Raw genomic sequence first — 27,421 nt, forward strand, 5'->3', positions numbered from 1 at the left:
ACTGCTCTGCGGGGCTGGCCGAGCCGGGATGCAGCCAGCTCCGGGCTGGAGCACGACCACAGCTCTCTGCCCTCCCCGCACACCCTCGTCCCCACTCGGGAGCACGGCTCCATGCCGGAAACTGCAGTGGGGAGGGCATAAAAATATCACCAGCCCCTCGCTGTCACTGTCCCCTGCGGCGGGAGGGTGGCTGGGGGCCAGGGAACCATGCAGGATCGGGCCTGGGTGGAGCTGCGGAGGGTATTTCCAGCTGGGGAGGTTTTGCCTTGGAGGGGCGGCTGCCCCGCACCCTGGATCGGCATGGGGGTCCCGCAGCGAGTGACCCCCACCGAGACCCCCTCGATCTGGCGGTCGGGGTGCCAAAAGCTTGAGATGCTCTCTGCAGGGTGGGTGCCTCAGTGGCCTGGACCGGGAGCCCAGGCAGGGTGCTGGGGGCTCAGCCCCCCTCCCAGACCTCGCCAAAGTTTGTGGGTCAGTGTGACCGATGCCAAATCTTGAGGTCGTCCCACCAGCAACTTTATCTGGTCAAGGAGTAAATAAGGGGTCCAGTATCTGGTGGGCTATCGATGGCCCCAGCAACTGCTTGAGCTGGCCAGGAGCTGCACCCCATCCTGGGGGGACACGTGGGAGCCTCCCAGAACATGGTCCCAAGCTATCTGCCATCCGCCGGGCAAGGTGGGCTGCTTGCCACCCCTCCACAGTTCTGCCCTGCCCCAAGTCCACCCCGTCCCAGCAGAGCCGCCGCGGCAGGGACCCCGTGCCAGGAGGACAGGCAGCTGCTGCGTGTGCTCTGCCATCAGAGGGTCGCCTTATTCCTGCCCCTCGCAGGGTCACAGCCCCCCGTTTGCGATATGCTGTCCCCGTGCCGTCCCCTGCCCGAGGATGCTGGCTCGGGGGGAGTCACGGGGGCGATGGGGCGATGCCGGGCTCTGTCTCGGGATGGGTGCAGGCAGCACCCCAGCCTGGCACAGGCTGCCTCGGGGAGCGGAGCTGGATCCCACAGGGCCGGGTATCCCCACGCGCACCCTGTAAATCCCAGCAGGCTCCCCCGGGGAGCCGCAGCAGTGCCCCCTGTGCTGCCTGGGGACCAGGGTCCCCTTGATGCCAGCCTGTCCCCCCCCCACGCCACCTCCACGGGCAGGCGGTGGGCCCCGGTGAGCGATGCTGGAGGGTGAGCCGGCGGCCGCCCCGGCTGGGCTGGCTGGTACAATGAACCATTGCTGGGAGCGCGGGGAGGAAGGGGGGGCGAGGGGAGGGGAAGCTCTTGCTCGGTTGCGAGAGCTGCCGAAGAGACAGGGGAAACGTGCGCACAGGCGCTCCCGCTCTCCCCACGGCACCCACCTCGCCCTGCCCTGCCCTGCCACCCGCCTCGACACCCCGGCCCCCAGCGCCAGGTGGTTCGGGGTGCTGCGGTGGCACCCCAGCCTGCGGTCCTGCCGGGAGCCGGGGGCAGCGTGGGAGTGAGGGTCCATGCGAGCCAGAGCAGGAGGGCTGACGGTAGGAGGGATGCACGGGGCTGCGTGGGGCGTGGGTGCACGGCTGGGGGGCTCTGCCCCCTGCAATGGGGGGTGTCCCTTAATCCCCTTGCTGTGTGCTGGGGTGGTGCTGAGAGCTCCCCCCCCCATGCGGGGGGTGGCTCTGGGTCCAGGGTGGGACGGGGCACTGAGCCATGGGGACAGAGGGGCCCGTGTCCCCAGCGGGGGGCTGCCGGGGGGCTGCCACCGAGCCCTGCCCTCACCGCTCCCCCTTGGGCAACGCCAGCCTCTGCAATGAGCCTGGGGGGGGGAAGCAGGAGACCCCCGTGCTCCCTGTCCTGGGGGGCAGCAGGTCAGTGGGGGGGCAGCACACCCGGGGCCGTGGTGCGTGGAAAGCTGTGGGCAGCCGCCAGCTCCAGCTCGCCCTCCTGGCACTAATCGGTGACGACGCCGCAGCGGGGAGGCTGCGGAGACAAATGGTGCCGGACCTTGGGGACGCCGGCGTGGGGGGGGACACACCTGCTCCCCCCGGCCCTGCAGGTGCCCACGGCGTGCCAGCCCAGCAAGCACTCGCGGGGGGATGCCGGGGGCTGAGCTCTCCCCAGCCAGGGCTGGGGGCAGCTGCGGGGGGCTCAGGCCCTGGCTGGAGCGGGTGCTCCCCCCGCTCCCTGCAGCTCTGCCTCGTTCCAGGTCCTTGGTGTGTCCCAAGGAGGGACAGGAACTCGCCGCTTCCTGCCCTGCACAATTCCCTCCCCGCCCCGCTCCTCCCGGGACATTGTATTTGGAGCCCTGGCCGGCTCCCTCCCTCCGCCCCTGCAGCCCCTCGGATCCGGGAATTGCTCTTCTTCCAGCGGAAATCCTGCTTTCCCAGCCAGCGATGGGGCTGGGAGGCCGGGGGGGGGGGGGTGTGCCTCTGCCACAGCATCTCTTCCTAGGGCGGGGGGCAAGGGGACACCCCCTGCCATGGGCCCGGTCGCTGGCGGGTGGGCTTGTGGGGGCAGATCACTTTTGGGGGGCTGGCGAGTCCTTCCTCTTCTTCCCTGGGATATTGGCGGGGGGGCAGTGCCCTGCCACCTCCTGGGGCTGGCACACAGACAATGCCGGCTGAGCGCTGGCCATGCCCAGGCAGAGCACAGCTGGTTTTGGGGTCCAGCAGCCCCCTTTGGACCCTGTCCTGCTCACGGGCAGGCTGGGGAAGGGGTGTCCCTGTGGGCATCACTGCTGGCGTGTGCCCGGGAACAGCGCCGTGCCACCGCCGCGTTGCCGACGGGCACGGCTGGCGCTTCCAGCCCCCTACGTGCCCCAACCAGTGTGGGACGCCCCACCGGGAAACCCACGCTTGGGGGATCCTCTTGTGGCTGTCACCCCATCTGCATGTCCCCAGCGGAGCATTGCATCCCATCCCGCCGCCTCTGCCGGTGTCCCCGCGTCTCGCGGTGGTCTGGAGCCGTATGGTCGTGATGGGGGTGTCTCCGGCCGCAGCAGGACCCTCCCCATCCCTCCTCGCAACCCCCGTCCTCGGGAAACCCGCTCCCACCGGGGCCGAGCCGGGCCAGGGGCTGCCATGCTCTGCTGGGAGCTGCAGGGGACTTGCCAGGCACTGGGTGAACTGGGGGGACTGGAGCAGGAGCAGGGCTCTGCCCCAGGGCCCTGACTCTGGGTCGCAGGGCTGGACTCAGGGCTGGCGGCAGCAGGGGAGGAGCAGGGACGTGCCACCGTCTGCCACCGCGCCGGGCGGTGGTGAGGCAGGATGTGTCCTCTCGTCCCCTCCCCAGGTCTGTGGGGTCCTGGGCATGGGATGGGCTCACGGCTCAGCGTTGTGTGTCCTCATGAGCCACCTAAAATGAGGCACCTTCCCCTCCTGCACTGCAGCTGCTCGTGCCTCAGTTTCCCCCCTGGGACCAGGGAGCTCCAGAGCCAGGGGGCGGTGGAGGAGCCCGGGCGGGCTCTGGGCTGGGCTGTGCAGCAATCTCGGTTCCTCTTCCCCCAGGGAGGCTGTGGCAGGGTGGCCAGAGCCACCAGGGTGCAGGGCCACACACACATGCAGGGTGAGGGGGGTGGGACAAGGCACGGCAGGGGCACGGGGTACCCAAGGGGCTGCAGCCACCGCTTCGCCCTGCTGTGGTCCCTGCCTGGTCTCCCCAGCTGCCACCGTCCCCAGGGCCTGGGATCCTGCCAGCCCTGAGGTTCCCCTTGGCGGCCGCAGCACTACCCTCTTCCTCCCCCTCCTCCCCCATGCCGTGCTCCTGCTGATTCCTCTTCCCGCTGCGTAGGTGCTGGCTGGGTTCCTCCAGCAGCTGCCCCTCTGCTGCCTGCGTGCTCCCTGGGGAGCCGTGACATGCCCAGGTGCCAGGGACCCCCCCTCAGCCTGGCAAATGCCACCCTGGCTTGTCCCCATGGCACCAGGTGCGTGACATTTCCCGCAGCCCCCGTATCTCTCCGCGCGGCTGCGTCCCCCCAGAGCCTGACCCCTCCATCGCCGTTATTCCCCAGAGGGAAACGGAGGCAGGGGATGGGGGGGATCCCCACGGGGTGCCTCAGCACTGGGGGTGACATGCAGGGTGACACCAGCGTGCGCCGGGACATCGCGCTCCGGCTTGGAGCCGGGGATGGGGCTGAGCTGCCCCATGTCCCGGGGGGGCCGGGGAGCAGATGGACGGGCGGCCGGGGACGCGGCTGCATCACACCCAGCCATGCCCGGCGGGGCGGGGGCAGTGGCGGGGGTGACAAGTTGGCTGGGTCTCAGCGCAGGGCGGGAGCTGGCAGCTCAGCCGGGACCAGTGCCGGTGGAAGTGGTGCGGGAAAGGCTTGGTTGCCATCTGCTCCCAGGCTCCAAGCAGCTCCTTTTCGGGAGAGCCGGGGCCGGACGCCAGCACGCAGCCATCGGACACGGGGCTGGCTGCACCCCCTCCCCAAGGATGCAGCAAGGGGACTGTTTTCGTGCCACCCTGCCCCCTTGGGAGGTGGCAGGGACCAGCTCGGGCGTTTTGTGGGTGCCCGGAGAAGGGGAAGCGTGGGTGCAAGGCTGCTGCGCGGTGGCTGGGCACGGCACGAGCAGTGGCTGAACCCCACGGTGCTGCGATATTTCAGGCTCGTGCTTGCCTAGAAGATGATCCTTGCTTGCCCGATCCCTGCCGGCAGCTGTGGCAGCAATGCCGCTGCCCTCGGCACCGAAATTCAGCAAAATGGGAAGTTTCTGAGCGCGATGCCAGCAACGGGGCGGGTGATTCCTACTCAGAGGGGACAGGGTTTGCAAGAGCTGGGGATGTTTGTCAGCTGAAATAGCCGCTTATTGTCAGCAAAAATAAAAAACTCAACCGGGCAAGCCCTCTCGGATTTGGCAACGCTGTCCCATCTGCAACGGCCGCGGCCTTGCCACACTGCTGGTGTCGAAAGCGAAGGTAGGAGGGGGAGAGCCAGGCCCTTTCCACCCCCCACCGAGAGAGAGGAAAGTGAATCAAAGATCGTGACGGGGGAAAACTGCCTGAAACGTCTCATCCGCCCCAAAACCTCTGTCTCCTCATGCTCTCTGGAGCGCAGGGGACAGGACATGGCTGCCAGGCAAAGCACGGCTTCACGGCACCTTCCCTCCGCTCTCAGGCTGGAGACAGGGCGAGCTCTGCCGAATCGCTGCAGAGCCCTCCACCGGAAAGCTCTGTCCAGTCCAAACTGGGCAGACTGGTGTAAGTGGGTGGCTAGCACCCAGGGGAGGTGACAGGGCTGGGGATAGAAATGTCTCTGCAACCACAACGGGAGATGTCCGATTTCCTCCTCCTCCTCCGCGACACCTTCGCTGCTGAGCGTAGCCCCAACCGCAGCAAGGCGAGCAGGGCCCTTCCTCCCCCAAGACACCAGTTCCCCTGCTCAGCGGAGGGGACAGGGACGGGGACACTTTGAGGGCCCCTTTCCACCCAGCCTGGCTCCCTCCAGCCTTGGGGCAGCCAGGGGATTTGTCTCCCCTTGGAGGGAGGTGATCGGTGTATTGAGGACACGGCAGGAGAAAAACCCACTGAAGGATGTGGTTTCAGCCGGTGCAGGGGTGTTGCAGCCCGTGCAGGGGTGTTTTCGCTTGTGCAGGGGTGTTACAGCCCATGCAGGGGTGTTTTAGCTTGTGCAGGGGTGTTGCAGCCCGTGAAGGGGTGTTGCAGCCTGTGCAGGGGTATTTCAGCCGATGCCAGAGGGGTTTCAGCCCGTGCAGGGGTATTGCAGCCCATGCAGGGGTGTTTTAGCTTGTGCAGGGGTGTTGCAGCCCGTGCAGGGGTATTTCAGCCCATGGCAGAGGTGTTTGAGCCCTTGGAGGGGTATCTAAGTCCATGGCAGGGGTGTTACAGCCCGTGCAGGGGTGTTTTAGCTCGTGCAGGGGTATTACAGCCCATGCAGAGGTGTTGCATCCCGTGCAGGGGTGTTTTAGCTCATGCAGGGGTGTTTTAGCTTGTGCAGGGGTGTTACAGCCCGTGCAGGGGTGTTGCAGCCCATGCAGGGTTGTTTCAGCTCGTGCAGGGGTGTTGCAGCCCGAGCAGGGGTATTTCAGCCCATGGCAGAGGTGTTTCAGCCCTTGGAGGGGTATCTAAGTCCATGGCAGGGGTGTTGCAGCCCATGCAGGGGTATTGCATTCCGTGCGCGGGTGTTTTAGCTCGTGCAGGGGTGTTGCAGCCCGTGCAGGGGTATTTCAGCCCATGCAGGGGTATTGCATCCCGTGCAGGGGTGTTGCAGCCTGTGCAGGGGTGTTGCAGCCTGTGCAGGGGTGTTTTAGCTTGTGCAGGGGTGTTACAGCCCGTGCAGGGGTGTTTTAGCTTGTGCAGGGGTGTTGCATCCTGTGCAGGGGTGTTTTAGCTCGTGCAGGGGTGTTGCAGCCCGTGCAGGGGTATTTCAGCCCATGGCAGAGGTGTTTCAGCCCTTGGAGGAGTATCTAGGTCCATGGCAGGGGTGTTGCAGCCCATGCAGGGGTGTTTTAGCTTGTGCAGGGGTGTTACAGCCCGTGCAGGGGTATTTCAGCCCATGGCAGAGGTGTTTGAGCCCTTGGAGGGGTATCTAAGTCCATGGCAGGGGTGTTACAGCCCATGCAGGGGTGTTTTAGCTCGTGCAGGGGTGTTTTAGCTTGTGCAGGGGTGTTGCAGCCCGTGCAGGGGTATTTCAGCCCATGGCAGAGGTGTTTCAGCCCTTGGAGGGGTATCTAAGTCCATGGCAGGGGTGTTGCAGCCCATGCAGGGGTATTGCATTCCGTGCGCGGGTGTTTTAGCTCGTGCAGGGGTGTTGCAGCCTGTGCAGGGGTATTTCAGCCCATGCAGGGGTATTGCATCCCGTGCCGGGGTGTTGCAGCCTGTGCAGGGGTGTTGCAGCCTGTGCAGGGGTGTTTTAGCTTGTGCAGGGGTGTTACAGCCCGTGCAGGGGTGTTTTAGCTTGTGCAGGGGTGTTGCATCCTGTGCAGGGGTGTTTTAGCTCGTGCAGGGGTGTTGCAGCCCGTGCAGGGGTATTTCAGCCCATGGCAGAGGTGTTTCAGCCCTTGGAGGGGTATCTAGGTCCATGGCAGGGGTGTTGCAGCCCATGCAGGGGTATTGCAGCCCATGCAGGGGTGTTTTAGCTCGTGCAGGGGTGTTACAGCCTGTGCAGGGCTGTTGCAGCCCATGGCAGAGGTGTTGCAGCCCTTGGAGGGGTGTTGCAGCCCAAGCAGGGCTGCTGCAGCCCTTGGAGGGGTGTTTCAGCCCATGGCAGGGCTGTTGCGGCCCAGGCAGGACTCTTGCCCTCCACCTGATGCCCTCCCCGGTGTCCACAGGTGCCTCTTCTCCTCCCCGAGGTGACATGGAGCAGCTGAAGTGACCCGAGGAGCTGTCACAGTGAGTGGGGTTGCCGTGAAGGGGAGCACCCATGGGTGCCGGGGGGACGCTGGGTCCCCCGGGCAGCACAGCCCTCCTCACAGCCTGGTCCCTGCCGGTGGCAGTGCCCATTGGGACCCTGGTGTCCCCATGTCAGAGCACAGGCACCCAGCTTGCTGTCCCAGAGGATGGCGGGACCCCACTCCTCCCGGGGCTGGGGTGGGGTGGGCAGGGGCTCATGCATGCACGCCGGTGCCTCTAATGGGGACCATGTGTGCACACACATGTGCACACGCGTGTGCCCTGCCGGGGCGGCGCGGGGCTCACAGTCCCTCTGTCCCACAGGCCGTGCCCAGGATGGGCTGTGTGCACTGCAAAGAGAAGGGGTCTGGCAAAGGGCAGGTGGGGGGTGAGGTGGGGTCCCCCCCACCCCCCGCCTCCCAGTACGACCCCGACCCCACGCAGCCGGGTGCCATCTTCACCCGCATCCCTGACTTCAACAACTTCCATGGCGCGGCGGTGCCCTCGGCTCCGTCCTTCACGGGGCCGGGGATCTTCACCTCCAACACGCTGCAAATGCGGAGCGGGGGCATCACAGGTTAGCGGGGAGCTGGGTGCTGGGGGGGGGGGGTGGAGGTCTGGCTGCACCCCTGCAGCACCGGGGGGGACCTGGGGGCTCACCGCGGTCCCCTCCGTGTGCCGCAGGCGGGGGCGTGACGCTCTTCGTCGCCCTGTACGACTACGAGGCCAGGACAGAGGACGACCTGACCTTCCAGAAAGGGGAGAAATTCCACATCATCAACAACACGTGAGCCCCCCCGGACCCTCTGCCACCCCCAGCCCCCACACGCCACCCCGGGGAGGTGCCTCCATGCCGCGGGTACCCCCCGCAGGACCCAGGCTGTGCCTCAGCTCCATTGCTGGATACCAAGAGAACCAGGGCCACTTGTGGCATGAGTTGGGCGGTCTCAGCAGCAACCCAGGCATGGGCGCCCTCCATGGCGGGGGAGAGCAGGGTCTGGGGGTGCTGTGTGTGGGGAGGGTGGCCAGGTCCATCCATCTGTCCCTCCTCCTCACTCTCGGTTCCTCTTTCCCCAGGGAGGGTGACTGGTGGGAGGCCAGGTCGCTGAGCTCAGGCACCACGGGCTACATCCCCAGCAACTACGTGGCCCCCGTGGACTCTATCCAGGCAGAAGAGTGAGTTGGGGGGGGACAGGGAAGGAGGGGGACCCCGACCCTGTCTGCCTTGAGCCCGGGTGTCTTGGCACCCCTGGTGAGCCCTGGCAGTGCCACGGTGCTGGCAAGGGGCCGTGGCACAGGGTCCCCATGGGTGCCCCTCGACGGTGCCCTCCCAGCACTGATCCCGGCCCCGTGGCAGGTGGTACTTTGGGAAAATCGGGCGCAAGGATGCGGAGCGGCAGCTCCTGTGCCACGGCAACTGCAGGGGCACCTTCCTCATCCGGGAGAGCGAGACGACGAAAGGTACGGGGACAGGGACGGGGACAGCGGGGGCTGCCCCCCGCGTCCCTCCCTGACCCACCCTGACTCATGTCCCCATGTAGGTGCCTACTCCCTCTCCATCCGGGACTGGGACGAGGCCAAGGGAGACCACGTGAAGCACTATAAGATTCGGAAACTGGACAACGGGGGCTACTACATCACCACCCGCGCCCAGTTCGACACCGTCCAGCAGCTGGTCCAGCACTATATAGGTAGGGTGGGATGGGGGGCGTGGCGGGGGGCAGCACGGTGGGGATGGGGAGGGGTGGGAAAAGCCCAGGAGACCCTTTGGCAAGAGATAGCCGGCTGGGCTAACTGGGTTTAACTGGAGAAGGAGGGGGCTGTTCTGGTGGTGGCATTAGGGGGACCACCTGGGGGTCCCCCCTCTTCCATGTCCTGGGTGCAGGGAGCACCCGGCCTCTCCGGAGAAGGTAAATAGCCCCTGGGTGTGGGTGGGCATCAGCCGCTCCCCAGGCACAGCGGGGGGGATTGGGGGTCCGGCCCAGCCCGAGGGGATGCGGGGATGGAGGGGGGTACACCCCATTTCTGTGTGTGCATGTTGGGGGGTGGCTGGCTCACGCAGGAGCCCGGGCGATGCCCGGGGCAGCGGGTGGGGGCAAAGGGCCGGTGGGGGTCGGCACCCAGGGCTGACGCCTGTCCCCCCCCCGGCCCCGGTGCCGCAGAGCGGGCAGCCGGGCTGTGCTGCCGCCTGGCCGTGCCGTGCCACAAGGGAACGCCCAAGCTGGCCGACCTCTCGGTCAAAACCAAAGACGTGTGGGAGATCCCCCGCGAGTCCCTCCAGCTCCTCAAGAAGCTGGGCAACGGGCAGTTCGGGGAAGTCTGGATGGGTAGGGCCCGGCGGACAAGCCGGGGCGAGCGGCAGGGGGGCGGCGGGGGCACCCCCAGGCCTGGCACCCTCCCGGGGAAGGGCTCCTGCCTGCTGGGACAGGCTGAGTGACACCAGTTTGCCGGCATGGGGAAATGTCCCATGTCCTGCTCTGGGGTCACAACGGGTACCCCAGGATGCCCCATGACGTCCCTGCGTGGGCAAGCAGCCCCCCCATTTCAGATGGGACCACGAACAGGAGATGATACCAGGCCGGGGGGGGTTCCCTCTTCGTCATCCTCTTCCTCCGGCGCCCCGTGCTCCCTCCGCTCGGCGTGCATGCTGCATTCATCCCATCGCACCCCCTCCCTCCCTCCTCCCCTCCCTGCCCCTGCCCCTGCAGAGTATAACGACGGGTTGTGCCATCTGCTAACCCGCGCGTGCCCCGCTATGAAGCCCCAGACCCTGGGATTAGCTAAGGACGCCTGGGAGATAGCGCGGGAATCCATCACCCTCGACAAGAAACTCGGCATGGGATGTTTCGGAGACGTGTGGATGGGTAAGGCTGGCCCAGCCGGCCAGGGCGGGGGGCGCGGGGGGCAGGAGCAGTCCGGTCCTGCCCCGGCAGGCAGCGTCGTGGGGTGCCAGGCAGTACCCGGTGCTGTGGGGGAGATGGCAGCTTGGCACAGGCTCCCCCGTGGAGGGATGGGGAATGGGGTAAGGCTGGCATTAGGAGATGAGCTCACGGGTGCCTTATCCCCACGCCACGGGGCGAGAGGGACTCCTTGTCCTCGGTGGGGTATGGTGGTGTCATGCCCCTTCCTTGCCCTGCCCTGATTTCCTTGCTCCTCCATCCATGCATGCATGCATCCATCCATCCATCCCCCCATCCAGCCATCCATGCACGCATGCACCCATGCACCCCGCCGTCCATGCACCCCGCCATCCACACGCCCCTCCATCCATGCACCCCTCCATCCCGGCCCTGCTGAGGCCGGCTGTCCCCTGGGCTCACGGTGACACCGTCTCCCCGGCCCAGGCATGTGGAATGGCACCACGAAGGTGGCGGTGAAGACGCTGAAGCCGGGCACCATGTCGCCCGAGGCCTTCCTGGAGGAGGCTCAGATCATGAAGCGGCTGCGGCACGACAAGCTGGTGCAGCTCTACGCCGTGGTGTCGGAGGAGCCCATCTACATCGTCACCGAGTTCATGAGCCAGGGTGAGCGGTGGGCACTGCCCGGGGGACACCCCAGCTTTTCTTCCTCCCGCTCTTCTGCAAGCATCACCCTGCCTAGGCACGGCCGGGGCGGGCAGGGAGCTGCTCCCAGGGCTGGGGGCTTGCAGGGGAGGGCACCCTTGGGTGGGCATGGCTGGCTCTCAGGTGCTTTGACTGGCACCCTCTGCCCGCAGGCAGCTTGCTGGATTTCCTAAAGGATGGGGACGGTCGCTATCTGAAGCTGCCCCAGCTGGTGGACATGGCTGCCCAGGTACCGGGGAGGCTGGCACGGGGGGGTGCACCCCCCCAGCGGGTGCATCCAGGGGGTCCTCACTGCTTCCCCCCACCCAGATCGCGGCGGGCATGGCCTACATTGAGCGGATGAACTACATCCACCGGGACCTCCGCGCTGCCAACATCCTGGTGGGAGACAACCTGGTGTGCAAGATCGCTGACTTCGGCCTCGCTCGCCTCATCGAGGACAATGAGTACACGGCGCGCCAGGGTGAGCCGGCTTGGTGCCCCGCTGCTGCGGGGACCGCTGCCCTGTCCCCTCCGTGCTGCGTCCCACCCTGGGCCTGGAGCTGGTCACCCCCAGTGCTGGGTGTCCTGGGTGATGGGTGCCCCGGGTGATGGGTGCCCCAGAGAATGGGTACGCCAGAGGATGGGTACCCCAGGGGATGGGTGTCCTGGGTGCTGGCTGCCCCAGGGGATGGGTGCTCGAGAGGATGCGTACCCTGGGTGATAGGGGTTACCCCAGAGGATGGGTACCCCAGTTGATGGGTACCCCAGGGGAGAGGTGTCCTGGGTGATAGGTGCCCCAGGGGATGGGTGCTTGAGGGGATGTGTACCCTGGGTGATGGGGGGTACCCCAATTGATGGGTATCCCAGGGAATTGGGTATCCTCGGATACCTCTAGGGTACCCCTAGAGCTGGGTGCCCCACGTGTGGGGTACCCCAGGTACAGAGTGCCTCGAGTGCGGGTGTCCCCAGTGCTGGGTGCCCCAGGTGGGGGGTACCCCGGGTGCGGGTGCAGCGGGGTGCCCCAGCGATGGCTCACCTGCCTCCCCTTGCAGGTGCCAAGTTCCCCATCAAGTGGACGGCCCCGGAGGCCGCGCTGTTTGGGAAGTTCACCATCAAGTCGGATGTCTGGTCCTTCGGCATCCTCCTGACCGAGCTGGTGACCAAAGGCCGGGTGCCCTACCCAGGTACAGCGCAGTGGGCACCCTTGGGGCAGGCTGGGCAGTGGGGTGCAGGCAGGGCAGGGACTGACCCTCCCCAGCGCTGCCGCCCCCGAGGCTTGCCCCGTGCCTCAGTTTCCCCATCAGAGAGACCAGCGCTAAGCTGGGCTCCCTATCCAAACCACGGGGCGATGCCGCTGCATTCCTCAGCGTGCCTCAGTTTCCCCACTGACTTGTCCCATGGGGGTGCTGGTTGCTGAGGGAGAGCTCTTTATCACACAGGGATGAACAACCGGGAGGTGCTGGAGCAGGTGGAGCGGGGCTACCGCATGCAGTGCCCGGGCAACTGCCCCGGGTCCCTGCACGAGGTGATGGTGCAGTGCTGGAAGCGGGAGCCCGAGGAGCGCCCCACCTTCGAGTACCTCCAGTCCTTCCTCGAGGACTACTTCACCGCCACCGAGCCCCAGTACCAGCCGGGGGACAACCAGTGACCCAGCGCTGGCACCCCCCCAGCCGGGCTCTGGGGTGGCTTTTGGGCAAATCTCCCACCTTTTTGCAGGGTGGTTGTTGCTCCCTTTGCCTGTGCCCCCCCCACCCCACCCCAAAACGCCTGTCGGGGGTGCTCAGGATGCCCCGGGGAGGGCAGGGGGCTTTGCACAAAGATTTTGGACTCAGAGAAGGGGCAAAGCTGTGCCCCCCACCCCAGCCCCCCTTCCCCCCTGGCTCCGCTCTCGTTGCCTTCACACCCAGCTTTGAACCTGAGAAGTGCTTTGGCTGGGGGGAGGAGGGTGGGGTACCCCTCCGTGCCCCCCAGCCACCCCTAGCCCCCCGCAGCAGCAGAGGCCTCGGGGGGGGGGGGTGCCTCCCCATGCCAACCCCAATCTCCTCTCCCCCAGCTCAGCTCTGCGCACCTGGGGGGTGTTCAGCCCCCCAAATCCTGGCACTGACCTGGGGAAGGTCACCTCAACCCCCCCTCCTTTATATCATCTTTAAGTTATAAGATTTTATACCTCTTACTCCAGAGGCCACCTCACCCCCAGGGATCCCTGTATTTGGGGGATCGCCTTGCTCCCCCCTTTTATCTCCTCTCCTTATAGTAGAGCCAAATCTGAAAGCCATAAGCCTCTGCTTGCACTGGGGGGGGGGACAAGGGGTCCTGGGGGGCCCAGGGTCCAGGCTACAGGGGGCAGCTCTGCCCCGGGGCTGTTTCCTGCTGCCCTGTGTGGGGCGGGAGGGGGTACAGGATGGGTCACCCTGCAGTGCTTGGGGGGGTCCCAGCTGCAGCTTGGCTGAAACTCCTGCGGCAAGCATTATCAGGGGCTGGTGGGGGGACTTGGGGCGCAATGTGAATGTGATGGCACTGGAGGGGGGGATGCCACCCTGCTGGCTGGCTCCTGGGGGCCAGCTGCTCCCCCGGGCACCCCCTTTCCTGGGGGGGGATGCCTGTAGTCCCAGGCTTGGCCCCAGCCCTGCTCCCCGTGGCCAAAAGCTCCCCTGCACCCATGGGGCAGGGCTGTGGGTGGGCAGTGCCATCCTGGGGGGGTGAGGAAAGGGACAGGGAGGGATTTGTTGTTTATTTTTTTTTAAATCCAGTCTGTAAATAAAGAGAAATAAAACCTTTCTAACAAGTGGGGGGAGCGTGGGTCCTTCTGCCCCCCCTCGGGAAGTGGGGCTGCCCCAGTGGGGTATAGGCACCATCCGGGGGGGGGTTGAGGGGGGTGCTAGAGCTGGGGGGACAACCCTGGTTTGCAAGATTTGGGGTGGGGGCACCCATCGCCACCCAGGGGGGCTCCCAGGTTGGGTCAAGGCAGGACTGAGGGCCGTATCCTCACCCCCTCCAGCCCCAGGGCACAGACATACCCCGGGCTGGGGGGCCCCCTCCATGAGGGAGAGCAGAGAAAGGCCCCCCCCTGCCCCCCCCGGCCATTGAGGGCTGCACCACCAGCTTCCCCTTGCAAATAAAAACCTGGAAAAGTGGGGTTGGGAAGCATTTGGGTTTGCAAAGCTGCCCCCACACAGGGCACCCCGCAGCCCCTCTCCGCATCCAGCACCCCCACAGCGGGGACCGTCCCCTCCCGCTGCCTCCCCGACACGTGCGTTAATGAGGCAGCAGCCTGGGTTTAATTAGCGGGGGGGGGTCCCTGGGCAGTGTCTGGCCGGGAAGAGCTGCTGGCCCCCTCCTCTGTGTGCTGGTGGGGGGTCCTGTGCTCGGAGGCTGGGGAGGAAGAGGTTAATTTTCCTCGCAGCTTGGCCTCCCCAGCAGGGCCCAGCTGTGGCCGGCTAATGAATTCCCCAGCACTGGTGGGAAGGGGGGACTGGCCCCAGCCCCATCCAGGGGGGGCTCAGGCTGGGGGGAAGAGGCCCCGGGCAGGTGGGGAGGGGAGCACAGGGCCGATGCCAGCGGGTCTGGGGACATGCGGGGGGCTTGGGGACATGCCACTGTCCCTGGGCACCGCCGGGCACCTCCCCAGCTCCTGCCTCACCCCAGCTCCTACAAGGGCTGCAAATCCCCGGGGGAACGGGGGCGTGCAGCGGAGCGGGGCTGGATGCGGCTGCCCGCCTTCCCCATCCCACGGAAAAATCCCTGCGGGAAGGGCCAGGCCCCCGGCCAGGCTTGGCTGGGCAGCGTGGCACGGTGCCCGGGGCTGGGGGGGCCAGGCGAGGAGAGCAGATTGCGTGGCACCGCCAGCCGAGGCGAGGAGGCGGTTGGCACCGGCCCACGGTGGGCAGAGGCCCCGGTGCCAGATTGCAGCCACCGGCTCCGGCCGCCCCACGCCTGGGGCTGGGCACCCAGGGGCACCCCACGGGCACGGCAGCGTCTCCGTCACCCCCCCCGGGCGGCTCTGGGGCCTGGGGCTGTGCCACCCCCCCTGCCTCGTATCGCCCCGTGCTTGGTGTGCGCACCCGTGTGTTCGGTGCGCACGTGTCCTGGGCGTGCACACGCGTGCGCTCGGTGCAACCCTGCCCGCAGCTCTGTGCGCGCGCACACGCACCCCCGGTACTCGGTGCACGCACACGCGCTCCCCCGGCACTTGGCACGCAGGCTCTGACACACGCCCGGCACCCCAAAACCCCACTCGCCTTGGGTGAGGCGCACGCATCTCGCCTGTGGGATGTGTCCCTTGTCCCCAGGCCTGTGGGGACACGTGTGCTGTCCCTCTCCAGCCCCGCGTGGCGGGCAGAGCCCTCCAGCCGGGGGGAGCACCCTGGTTCACCCCCTGTTTTCCGAGCCAGGCATAGCCCCGCTTGGGGAAACAAAGCAGAGCCGTGTCCCCCGTGCCCCCCATGCCCCCCTGGCACCCCGTGCCCCCGAGCAGCGGCACTGAGCAGGGTCCATCTGTGGCTCAGCCCCAGTGATTAAAGTCTCCCGCTTAATTGCAGCTGGAGGTTTCATAGAGGATGCCACGGGGACCCCAACCCTGCGCACCCCGGCTGTGGCGGGGGGGGCCAGGCAGCAGCCTCCAGCCGCGGCTGCTCGGTGCTGGCTCGGGGAGGAGATGGATGCGGCTGCACGGCCATGGCGGGCACCTGTGGAGAGAAGAGAGCTGGAAAGCGGAGGCGGGTGGGAGGAGGGAGCAGCTAGGCACCGACGGGGAGGAAGGCTCGCCATCGCCTTCGCTGCGCTCGCAGGCAGCCCCTCCATCCGGGGTGTGACGGACTGATGGACGCTGCCGGATGGACCCCGGTGTGCCGGGCCCCGGCTGTGCCAGCACCCCAAGCCCCGACTCGATCCCTGTTCCTGCCTGGTTCCTGCCTGTTCCTGCCTGGTTGGGCATTCGGAGGGGCTGAGCCCACCACGGTCCGGCTGCCCAGCGGGGTTACACCGGGGCAGCAGCGAGCAGGATCAGCCCCTCGCTCTACCGGGCTGCCAACGTGGCAATTCTCTCCAGCGCAAAATTCACTTAAAAAGGAATAAAAATGTAAATCCAAGGCCTGGCCGGGCACGGAAGGGCAGGCTGGTGGTGTGGGCTCCCTGCTGCTGCCCTCCTAATGCTTTGCTTTCGCCTCTCCACAGCCTGGGCCGGATCCTGACCTCCCGATGGGAAACAATGCCACCGTGTCCCCAGCCAAGGACTCCCGTCCCCAGCGGTGCCAGTGGCAGGAGTGGGTCAGGGCCGAGTCAGAGGGTTTGTGCTGGCCGTGCCGTGCCCTGGGGACCCGCGTGGATTTGGCCACGTGCTTTTAAACACAGTTGTGCCGCAGCGGTCCCCCCCTGCGGGACCGTGGTCGTGTCCCCGTGGTCTGTCCCCAGTCTGTGGTGTCATGAGTGTGAAAGCTCTTGGGGACAGAGAGTGGGGCCCAAGGTTGCAGGGACTTGTGTGAAGGGGCTGAAGGGAGGGACCCCCGTCCTGGCCTCTGTCCTTCTGTCCTTCCCCCCTCTCCCCCACAGGTGCCCTGAGGCAGGGGCGAAGGGGTTAAAGGGTTTCGTCCTGGGGTGACCGCAGGCTGGGCAGGGGAGGGGACATCGATTTTATGTTAATGCTGGGCTGCATCGACCAGGCACGGAGGGACTGACAGGCTTCTGGCAGCCCAGGGCAGGGTCGACCCTGGGGTGCCGCCAACCAGGAGCGATGGGGAGGTGGGGAAGGAGACTGGGACCCCCCCCAAAAGTGCTGCAGGGCTCATTTTTGCTGCAGAGCCTGCACTGGGTGCTCGAAGGGAACAGAGCTGTGGGTGCTGGCGAGGGCGAAGCTCAGCATCCAGACCCGGGGGCTCTGGCCCCTTCCCCTCCCAGCTGACCGGTCCCTGCAGCATCGCAGGCAGCGCCGCAGAGCCGAGCCCTGCCCGCAGCATCTTCTGGAGAGGAGGCAAAAGCAGCTCAGGATCACCTCCCCTGCCCTCGCCCTGCCTGCAGCCGAATCCAGCAGGAGGCTGCGGCGTCAGGTTCCCCCCCAATGCTCGGCAGGACCCCCCATCCCCATCGTGCCCAGGCCTGCCTTCCCTGCTCCTGCCTGCAAACCCTGCCCGAGCCTGCCCAGCCCACGCGGTCCCGCTCCGGCTGGCTGCTCTGCCTGCACCGTGCCAGCCTCGGTCCGCACGAGCGCGGCGGGAGCTCGCGGGTGGGGGGTTCTGGAGCGAGCATGCCCACCCGGTGCCAAGCGTGCGGTGGGCGCAGGTGTGAGACCGCTGCAGATGGCCGGCGCTGCAGACCCTGGCACGAGGGAGCCGCGGCACTGCCGCCCTCCCCGGGGGGGTCCCCTTGCCCCGAGCTGCTGCTGGGAGCCATGTCTCCCTCGTGGTCGGGAAGGAGCCATCCCCACCCAAAACAGGCCTGGGGACTGGGTCTGTCCCTGTCCCCCCTGGCCCAAGCTCCCCAGGGGCTGGCAGAGCCACAGAGCTCCTGGGTCGTGGCTTGGAGCCGCATCCCCGCGGCGGCGATGGCCAGACAACAGTGGAAGATGGCCAAAAATGTGGTTTTAGGCTCGACCAGGCTTGGGACTGCTGGTCCAGGCCTGCAGGGACTGTGTCACCGTAGGGGAAACTGAGGCACAGGGGGATTTATCTGCAGTCACCCAGCAGCTCAGCACCAGTCACTGGGAGGGGACACCTTTTTCCATGGAAAAAACAACTGAGGTTTGGGAAGAGCCATGCAGCAGCCACAGCAGCATCCCTGACAGCAACCGGGGAGCAGCAGGACGTGGGGACGGAGGTTTCTTGGGTGAAGTGAGGTGTGGGGACAGTCGGGTCACGGCGCGTGGATGGGGAGAAGGCGCGGCAGGAGCCTTGCCCTGCCCAGGGCACGGTGCTGCTCGGGGCTGCTCAGAAATGATTGCAATTAGGGAGAAATCCAGGATGGTTTTGCTGCTGCTCTGGGGCAGCAGGGGGCTGGATTCAAGGATGGATGGGTCTTTTCTGCCGCTTACATCTATCGGGGTAAAATCTGGATGGTCCCAACCCTCCGCAGACACCGGAGGGGCAGGATCCCCCCCAAAACCAATGGGGGTCTCCAGACCACGCTCTCCACAAAGGCAGCTCCCGCACCCCAGCAATGCATCAAACATCTTTTGCCGTCCCCCTCGCCCCCCCTGTGCCCGTGCACCCCAGCTCTCCTCCGCAGCACCCCACTGCACCCTGCTGCCTCCAAACCCCCTGCTTCCACCCTGGGGAGCTGGTGGCTTTCGGGGTGCCGACTGCGTCCACCACCCAGCCAAGCCAACCCGAGCTTTCGGGGGACGAACCCAGGCGGGTCACCCGCTGGCCTGATCCTGGCAAGGGTGATGGCGAGCGGGGCCTTCGCCCCCCGGGTTTGGGGGGGCTGGGGAGGGGTTTGGACTCCCGGGGCAGCCGCCCTCGGGGCGCAGGGACACGGGCTGAGAGCCGGGGACAGCGGTGGCCCCGGCTCGGTAAAGCAGCCACTAGATGGTAGCGTAAGTCCACGCCAACGCTGCTGACACAGCACTTGGCTGGGAGAGGGGACAGGGTGCCCGGGTGACCCGGGTGGCCCTGGGGACTTGCCTCTGCCACCCCCCTCCCCCTGTAAAAGGAGATACCGGCGGGGCTGAGCACCTGCGGAGTTGTGACGCGGGTGGCGTGGGGATGGCTCCCCCGCCCCGATGTCCCCTGCCACGGCCGGGAGCTGCCTGCACCCGTGGGTGGCTCGCCGAACCCGGGACGAGGGGAGGACCCCACTCCCAAACCCATCGCATCCATCTCCCCACCTGCACCCCAAACCCAAACCACCCCATGCAGCCGAGCTGGGGGCAACCGCGGGACACGAGCCTGACTTGAGGGGGGGACAAACCCAGGCCTGGGGACAAGCGGGGTGAGCCACAAGGCACCCAGCTCTGCGTGGGGGTGCTGAGCACACACGGGAGCCTGGCAGGGCCGGAGCGCGGGTGCCCCTCCGCAGGGACCCTGCTGCAAAGTGCCTCGCTCTGCTCCTCATCCCTGCTCCCAGCCCTGCCGAGGGCTCCATGCCAGACGGATATATATATTTTATGATAACTATAGAGATGCACTTCAAACCTGACAAAGGACTTTGACAGTTTTAAGCATCTCTTTGATTAATACATGACCTTTTAATGCTTCAGATTAAATTAATAAATCTTTTACATTCTAACCCGTTCTGCTTGCAATGTAATGTTTTTTTGCACGACCTCCTTCTCTCCCTGCCCGTGCAAGACAGCTGCCCCCGTCCCTCCGTCCCGCTCCCCCGGTGCACACGCAGGTACAGCAATACACGGGCTTGCAATATTTGTAGGGCGCAAAGCCCTGCAAGGCGAGAAGGGAGGGATCCTCCTCGTTTTTTTGAATCGTCCCTAAAAATAGCAAGAAAATTCAAAGCTGACATTCAGGGCGAGGGGACGAGGAAGCCTGCAAAGTTGCTCACTCAGCCACCAGCAATTGCAGTGATCCTGTCTGCGTGTGCAGATTCCTCTGCTGACCGGGCTGGAGCCCAGGCCTTCTCTCCGCACCGCTTCCAGGAGCGATGCAGACTGGTCCCCATCCTTATCCGGGGTGCGCAGAGCCCAGCCGGTCCCCGATCCATCCCCGTCAATCCCGTTGGGGTGCCCAGAGCCCGGGGACGGAGCTGCTGGCTTTTTGGGTGCAATAGGTCCCTGCTGGAAGACAACTCTTAGCTTGACCCCGGCTCACCAGTTCATCCCAGTCCAGCGGCGAAGCTGGGGTGCCCAGCGCATATCCTGAGTGCAGATTCGCTCCTCGCTGCCTGTTGATCCAGAGACACGCATCAAACCCCAACCTGCACCAGGCAGGCGAGGCGGAGGGCTGCTTGTAAAGCCAGGTGCTGTGTCTCTCACTGCACCCATGTGTTATTTCATCGATGACTCACGTGTTATTAGCAGCCAAGCAATATTCCCAATTCCCTGGAGTTAACCCTTCACTCGTCACTCACAAAAACACAATGTCATAACAAACATCAGTGGTATTATCTACTTTAATTATATTGTATCTACCTGGCTCCAGGAACATTAACATTGGCGGAGACTTGGAGGGAAGGAGCTGGAGAGATGCTCCATGGAGCCACGGGGAGGGAGGTCACTGGGGTGCTCAGAGAGCTGGGGGGCAGCTCCCCACTCTGCCACCGCTGTCCCAAGGGGCCTTGGTCACCACCTGCCCTCCTGGCATCCCCTCTGGGACCTGGCCGAGAGGGGACACAGCGCCGTACCCCAAAGAACATGGATGAGCAAGGTGTTACCAAACAGCGGGGAAGTTTCCAGGCCCCAGACAGAGCTTTTGCTTAAAAACAAATTTATTAAAAGTAAAAAAAAAAACAAACAACAACCCAAAGAGGGAGAGGGGGTGCTCGGGCGGCTCTTTGGGGGTGCGTGAGGGCACAGGGGTGCTGAGATGGAAAAGGTGATGAAGATGTGCACCCCGGATTGTGGTGGGGGCTGCAGGGGCTGTCGTGTCTGTGTGTGTGTGTCCCCCTCAACCTCAGGGAGGGGGGTGCGCAGTGCGGGTGCAACCCGGGAGAGGGCAGCAATGCCCCGTGCATTGGGACCTCGGGGGGGCACCCCGGGGGGGGGCAAACCACCTTCGGGTGGTTTGCCCCCCCTGGGTGCCCCCTGTATCCCCGTCCTCAAGCAGCGCGCAACGGAGGCGCGCCCGTTTGCGCCCCTCCCTGCGCGCTTCGCAGCGGCGGGGAGGAGAAAGAGGGGCGGAGGGGGGGGGGGAGGAAAGGAAGGAGGGGAAAAAAAAAAAAGAAGGGGGGGGGAAGAAAGGAAGGACTACAAGGCCCGGCATGCCCCGGCGGTGCTGCACGGCTCCCCGGGGTGCCGGATGCTGGCCGTGCCGCTGACAGCGGAGCGAAGCGGAGCCGCGGTCCCCGCCGCGAACGGAGAGGAGAGAGGGGCAGGGCGCGCCTCGCCGCCGGCTCCGCTCCCCCCCTTTTATCCCAGCCCCCACAAAGCCGGGAGCGGCAGAAGGCAAGAGCGAGGGGGGAGGAGGTGGAGGAGGAGGAGGAGGAGGAGGAGGAGGAGGAGGGAGAGGGAGGAGGAGGAGGAGGAGGAGGAGGAGGAGGAGGAGGAGGAGGAAGGGGGGAGGCAGCGGCAAGCCAGGGCTCTGCTGCGCTGTGTCTTTCTTTGCTTTCCGCAGGCGGCGAGCGGCGGAGGCGCAGAGGGGAGGTCGGTTCCCCTCCGCCTCCCGCTCCGCTGCCTTTTGTGTGTGTGAGAGGCGAAGGGGGGGGGGGGGAAAGAGAGGAGGAAAAAAAAAAAAAAAGAGAGGAGGGAAAAAAAAAAAAAAAAAGCTAAGCGGCAGAGGGGAGAGAAAAGCCCGGAAAAAAATAAAATAGAGGGGTGGAGGGGGGGAAGAGGGAAGGAGGAAAGCGGAGAGGAAAGAGCAGGCAGGGGACGGAGGAGGGGGCGGGCTGGCAGGAGCGGAGTTGCCTGGGGAGAATGTGAGCAGGAGGCGCTGGAAATGCTCTCGTTGAAGGTGGCGAGCGGTGCCGAGGGCTCCGGGACCCCCGCGGCCGGTCAGGAGGCAGCCCCGCCGGACGGCAGGAGCCTCCCCAAGCGGGCGGGCTCCGAGGGGCTCGGAGCGCAGCAGCCGGCGGGTGAGTACCGGGGACCCCCCGCCTTTGTGTGGGGCTGGGAGGCGGGGAGGGGGGAGGACACACGGGACACCCCCTCCGGGCAGAACGGGGGGGGAAGGAGGCGGCGTGGGCCCCCCCCACCCTTCCCCGCCGTCCCCTCCGCTGAAGTTGCGCGGCGAGTTGGTGCCAAATTGCAGGAGTTTAATGGCACTTGGGGCGGGGAGGGGCGGGCGGGGAGGGGGGGCCGGGGCGAGCCCCCGACGGGGTGGGGGGCTGCGATCTCCACGAGTTCGGCCGCCTCCCCCCCCTGGCCGGCCCCCCCCCCCCCCTCCCCGCCGTCTCCCCCCGCCCCCGGCTGCGAGCGCTGAGTGACAGCTGTCAGAGCGGGCTCTGTCCGCTAGAAGGCAGGCCGCCGCCGGAGCGGAGCGTGTCAACAACGTTTGGGGTTAGCCGGGCTTCCCGGGGGACGTGGGGGGCCCCCCCGGGCCAGAGCATCCTACCCCCCTTCCCCTGGCAACCGGGCCCCGGGGAGCGGCGGGCTGGCCCGCGGGGGGCAGCCCCGGACGCGGGGGATGTGGGGAGGGGGGGGTGGGGGCTCGCCCCAGCCCCGCCGGCGAAGTTGCGTGGTCCGCGGCGCGGGGCTCGGCGAGCGGTTGTCGCTTCGGTGCCTGTCATCCCCCCTCTGATTTGTTTTTATCGATCAGCTGATTTAAATCCCCCCTCCCACCCGGCGCGGCCCCTCGGTGCTTGCACGGCAGTGGGGACCACGGGGGACCGGCGGCTTTGGCAGGGACTGGAGTCACCCCACGGGGTCACGCTAACGCCGGACCCTCTGCCCACCCCGAGGACGCGTTTGGTGTCCCCAAGGCCGGGGCAGGTGGAGACACCTGGGTCCCCGCTTGTTTACGTGCCGGGGAGGACGTGGCCCTGGCTGCGACCGGGTGGCCTCGTGCATCCAGCCCCTCGGCCCGTGGCTGCCAGAACAGCCACCGAAAGCCACGGGCTGAGCTCATTGTGTGCCGCCGTGAGCCCCGACGCGCGGTGGAGTCGCTCCAGATTTATCCTGGCGTGACAGAGAGCAGAAGCGAACCCCCGGGGCGACGGGCACGGATCCTGCTTGCTCGCTTTCGACCCAAGGCGCTGGCGGACGCTGGGGGCGCGTGGTCCGAATCGGGGCCCCCCCAGGCCTCCCCCCAGGTGTCCCCTTACACTGGCTTCTCCTGCTGGGCTGAGGAATTTGCAGGGGAGGGTGGTGGTGGTGGTGGGGAGGGGGGGAAGAGGAGGGCGGGGAGGGGGGGGCTGGAGAAGGGATGGCGTGGCGCCAAATTCCGCTCTGCCATGTCTCTGTAACCTGAATAGGCCAACTCCATCCCCGGTGCGAGTCCCCCGGGGCTCCGCCGCGCTCCGATGCAGTCAGGCGGGAGGTGGCTTTCGCCTGGCCGCCAGCCTCCCCCCTCCCTGTGAACCACAGTCCAGTTCCCTCCCTCCGTCATCCGGCGAGCGGACGCCGGCCAGAGCCACCGCGCACCCGCCGGAGCCACCGCGCACCCGCCGGGAACCGATCCGGCAGGAGGTGGAGATGGCCGGGGTTTTGAGGGGGGGGAGAGGCGATTGGTTGACACCGTGGCGGGGACGGGGTAGCCAAGGACATGCCGGGAGTGGGGTGGCTGGCGGAGGAGAAGCGATGGAAGCCCGTGGAAGGTTACGGGAAGCCTGGGGGGGCCGGCGCTGCCCTGGCCTCCTTAGAGGAGGCAGCAGAGACCCGGGGCAGGCTATTTCTGCTGAGATCCCGAGGAAAGCTCTGGGAGAATTGTGGGCTTCTATAAATAGTGTGTGTCAGCCGAGTGGAAACAGGGCCTTGAAATGCTCCTGCTATTCTCCCGAGTGCTTGGAACCAGCTCTTGGTAAACAGGGCAGCAGTGGGGAGGGCTGTTTCCTTCTTCCGGGCTCGTTAACGGGAGCGTGGGGGGGGGCAGCAGGAGGGACGGGATGAGGGGGGGGGCATTTTTGCCTGGCGATAGGGCAGGGCTCGCCCCCGGGGCCGGCCGGCTGGATGCTGGGCTGTGGCCGGGCTGCCCGGATGCGGGATGGCCCCTGAATGCGTTGCAGATGTCCCCCCCGCCGTCCCCTCCCCAGCCCCGCTGCCCGCCGAACTTCGGAGCTGGGATGCGCCGTGCGGTCCGGCTGTGGTCCTCAGGGAGCCGGCGATGCCGGGGGCAGTTCTCGGGGCGCAAGGGCTCGGCTGGCCGGGAGATGCTCTGCAGGCCCCCTCCTCTCGCCGGCATGGGGGTCTGCAGGGATGCAGCCTGGTTCTCCCGCTCCCCGCTGCATGTCCGTCTGTCTGGGCTGGAGCTGTTCCTGCTCCACCTTGGGGGCCCACGCTGAGCGATGCCTTGGCCTAGCGCGTGTGCTGGAGGGCAGGTATTTGGTCCCGTGGGACCTTCCCCAGGCGCACCCAGGCGCTGGGGACCCCCTCCCTCGGGGACCTTTGCATGCAGAGGGGACGCGGTGGCATGTGCTCGGGGTGTTTGCTTGGCTCCGGGGTGCATCCTGACGGTCCCACCGCCGCGGGTGAGCGTTCTGGCTTCGCACGAGGACCCGGCGTCGCTTGCGGCATCGCCTCCCCTTGCACCCGCACCCTGATATTTACCCTGTGCAGCGAACGGTGGCTCGAAAGCTGCGTTATTATTATTTTTCCTTCAAAATAACACAGAGGGGAAACAAATGGGGTGCCGCTAAGGTGCCCGCCATGAGTTTTACGGCGGGCTGCACGGTCAGAGGGATCCGGCGCGCTTGCGGTGAGATTTAGCGTTGCAAAGTGAAGCAGCCGGGAGTTCGTCGGGGTGTCGCGGGGCTGGGGAGCTCACCCTGGCCCCGTGGGCTGGCTGACCCGGGCGAAGGCTGGGGCGCTCGGTGCCGGCGCAGCGGAGCGTGCCGCTCTGCGTGGGTGGGAAGGGGCGAGCGCCAGTCCGTTTTTTTTTTTTCCCTCTCCATCTTTTTATTTTTTTCCCTTTCTTTCCTTTTTTTTTTCCCTTTTTTTTTTTTTTTTTTTTCCCCTCCCTCTCTGTGGGTTGAGCGTTGGGGCGACAGACAGGGAAAGTCTGAGCAATGGTCTCCGCGCTGGTGCTGTCTTCAATCACCGCGTCCCAGAATCCCTCGCTCTGGGCCTTCTAGGCACAAGGGCTTACAGCGAAAATCGGCAGCTGCAGCTGCGAGTGAAAGCACAAGAGCCCGGCTGGGTCTTTGGCATCGGCAGGAGAGCAAAAAGCTGGGGGAGGCGAGGAGGGAAAGGCGGGGGGGGGAAATGTGCCCTGTGGTTTTTTTCCAGGCTTGCCACCGAGGGTTGTGTTTCAGAGCATCGGTTCCCGGGCGCGGGAAGAGGCGGGAGGGGGGGTGCAGAGCGATGCCTCCGGGGAGCTCATTAAAATCTGTCGGCTCCCCCCTTTCGCCGGCCGAGGGAGGCTGGATACGGAGGGGAAGGAGGGAGGGACGTGCTGGGAAGGAACATGCCTGCAAACCGGCTGCCCGGTGGGGACAGTTCCTGGCCCAGGCAGGAACGCTGCCCCGGGGGCTCACCTGTTGGAGCACGTAGGATGCCTGCGTGCCAGCGGGGCCGTGACAAGGCGGGCGTGTGCCGCCATGACGGGGACTCCCTCTGCGGCCGGGCGAAGCCCCCCCCGGGGATGCCGAGCTGGGCTGGGAGGTGTGATGAGCTGCCATGGCGCAGGGGGGCTGCGGCGGATGGGCCGCGGTGGGGTGCTTGGATGAGGGTGCGGGGGGTCAAGTGGGGTGCGGGCAGGGAGGAGGGGGTGTTAGCGGGAGGCATCGGCACGTGTTGCAGGCAGGGTTTGGTGCGCAGGGATGGGGCTGGCTTGTGGAGCTGGGGGGTGATGGTGGGTCTGGGCAGGTGCTGGCAGGGGACGTGCCACTGTGGCGGAAACACCCCCTCAGTGAAGGGGACAGGGACAGACGGTGGTGGGGACCCCCCTCCCCACGCCAAAGCCCACCCCGCGCGGGCGTGCACGCCCTGCAGCCTGGCCTGGCGCGATGCGGGGAGACGGGGGAGCGGCGAAATGTGGTATTGATCCTCTCGCAGGGAGAGCGAAGCAGTTCTGGCATCCACCGGCTCCAACCTCTGCCCTTCCCGCCGCTAAACGAGCTCCAGGCGGAGGGAGCAGCATCCCATCCCATCCCATCCCATCCCTGTGCCGCTGCCGCCCCCGGGGCCCCGAGCCCCGCGCACGCTCTTCGCCTCCTGCTGACTTCAGCGCATCGGCTTGGGCTCGGCGCCTGTACATTCCTTGCAAAACCTGGGCCTAAAATATCTGGAGGAGGACAGAGTGCCTTGGGCGAGGGAGATGAGCTCTTCAGCTGCGGGAGAGAGGGAGGCTGCTCGGCTGGAGGCAATGGGGCCGCCCCACTCCCCGCCGGCTGCCAGCCCCACTGGCCCCCCGGGAATTTGCCGGGAATAAATCTCGCCCGGCAAACTCGGTGGCTCGGTTTGGGATGGATGCACCCAAGGAGAAGCAGGGGCAGGAAGGGAGAGTGGCACCCCGTGCGTCACCGGCTGGGTGGCAGGGGGAGCAGGGTGGCAGGGAGCAGGTGACATGGGAGCAGGGTGGCAGGGAGCAGGGTGGCAGGGAGCAGGGTGGCAGGGAGCAAGCTGGGGCTGGGTGGCTGAGGAGGGACAATAAATGCTGAGAGGGAGGTGCTAGGCGGGAGCTGTGTGAGAACCAGTTTGCGAGGTCCAGATTGGCAGCAGATCCTGAACCAGGAGGAGCTGAGCATCCATACGGCCCCTGCCGAGATCAGACGAGACGACAGCGACTCGGTTTGGGGGAAGAAATTGGAGGCGGGGGAAGCTTTTTTGCTGAAATGAAATTTGAACCCCAAAGTGGGAGGGAAGTGGAGGTGGGGGGCACGGCTCTCTCCACATGGTTATTACTGCTGTTTTCCACCCAGCTGAAAGGAGAATGTAGCTTAATATGGACCCACGGGGAGGAGAAGCGATCGGGAACGGGGATTTGTCAGGAGGGAGCTGGGAAACAGCGAGAGAGACGTAGAGGTGAGAGTGGCCAGCGCATTGCCCAGGGAGGTGTTTGCAGCCCGGCAGGAGAGGACGGAGCTGGGCTGGAACAAGGCGCTATTGTTCTTGGCGAGCGGGGGGCCGGCCCGCGGCCCCCCCAGATCCGCAGAGCTGGCAGAGCTGGCGCGGATGCGGGGAAGGTTTTTGGGACTGGTCTTCCCGGTGGATTGCCGGCTGGGGAGCGGGAAGAGGTCGGAGTGTTGGGGTGCACCAAAGGGACCGGCCGAAACGCCGGAGGAGGCGAAGGGGCGGCGTGCCGGGGGCCTGGCGGGGGGATAGGGGGGTGATGGCAGAGGAGCCGGGGAGAGGACGGGGATGAGACGGGGGAGTTTGGGATCAGCGAGCGGGATGGTGGGGGTGGCGGAGCAGGGGCTTGGCAGCCGGGGGACGGCATGGGGATGGGGCTGTGCGAGCGGTGGCGGGGCAAAGCCCGGTGTCCCTCGGCTGGCAGGCGCGGCGGCTCCTCCTCGACGCGTGCTCGGGGCCAGGGAGGGTGAACCGGAGGGGCTTTTCCCCTTGCTGGCCTGGGGACCCCCGTCACGCCACGGTCCGGGTCCTGCTGCTATCCCCTCTTGGCTGTTGGCGTCTCCCCGGCAGCCCCCAGCCCATCGCCGCCATCCTGCGTGTCCCCTTGGTCCCTTGCCCCAGCGCCTGCCGTCGCTGCCCTTGGCACACCACCGCTGCCGTCGGCGTCTCGCTTTCTGCCCCCAGCACCGGACATGGAGGCGTTGGCAAGAGCAGCGGCCCCGTCCCACTGCTGGCATTAGCCGCCGCGTTGTCGCAGCTGCTGGCTGTCCCCCGGGCCACGCTGGTGCTTGGGGACACCCCAGG

The 27,421-nt window shown here is 66.3% G+C and overlaps 2 protein-coding genes across 7 annotated transcripts in view; both read left to right on the forward strand.

The window, feature by feature from the left end:
- The first annotated feature begins 1,289 nt into the window (after positions 1-1,289).
- Positions 1,290-13,143, forward strand: FGR (FGR proto-oncogene, Src family tyrosine kinase). Of its 2 annotated transcripts, none has more exons than XM_072885247.1 (13): positions 1,290-1,497; positions 7,249-7,309; positions 7,634-7,886; positions 7,994-8,096; positions 8,387-8,485; positions 8,667-8,770; positions 8,851-9,000; positions 9,472-9,636; positions 10,654-10,833; positions 11,025-11,101; positions 11,182-11,335; positions 11,907-12,038; positions 12,294-13,143. In XM_072885247.1, exons 3-13 carry the CDS (start codon positions 7,646-7,648, stop codon positions 12,500-12,502), a joined length of 1,614 nt encoding a protein of 537 aa, XP_072741348.1. In that variant the 5' UTR covers positions 1,290-1,497; positions 7,249-7,309; positions 7,634-7,645; the 3' UTR covers positions 12,503-13,143. The 2 variants fall into 2 exon arrangements, with proteins under 2 accessions (XP_072741348.1, XP_072741349.1); XM_072885248.1 differs by lacking the exon at positions 9,472-9,636 and adding an exon at positions 10,018-10,173.
- A 7,565-nt stretch (positions 13,144-20,708) lies between these two features.
- AHDC1 (AT-hook DNA binding motif containing 1) overlaps positions 20,709-27,421 on the forward strand; it is a 53,642-nt gene continuing 46,929 nt past the window's right edge. The window contains exons 1-2 of one of the 5 annotated variants that reach the window (XM_072885059.1): positions 20,709-20,899; positions 21,405-21,525. Coding sequence is in view for 1 of the 5 variants with exons in the window: in XM_072885058.1 (XP_072741159.1) it covers positions 21,390-21,525 (136 nt within the window). In the remaining 4 variants the exon portion in view is untranslated. Of the gene's footprint in view, positions 20,900-21,014; positions 21,136-21,333; positions 21,526-22,968; positions 23,078-27,421 lie in introns of those variants that run through there. The other 4 variants (XM_072885062.1, XM_072885063.1, XM_072885058.1 and 1 more) reach the window with 4 other exon arrangements.

Source organism: Ciconia boyciana, chromosome 21 (genome assembly GCF_034638445.1).
Source record: "Ciconia boyciana chromosome 21, ASM3463844v1, whole genome shotgun sequence".
In the NCBI taxonomy this organism is placed as follows: domain Eukaryota; kingdom Metazoa; phylum Chordata; class Aves; order Ciconiiformes; family Ciconiidae; genus Ciconia; species Ciconia boyciana.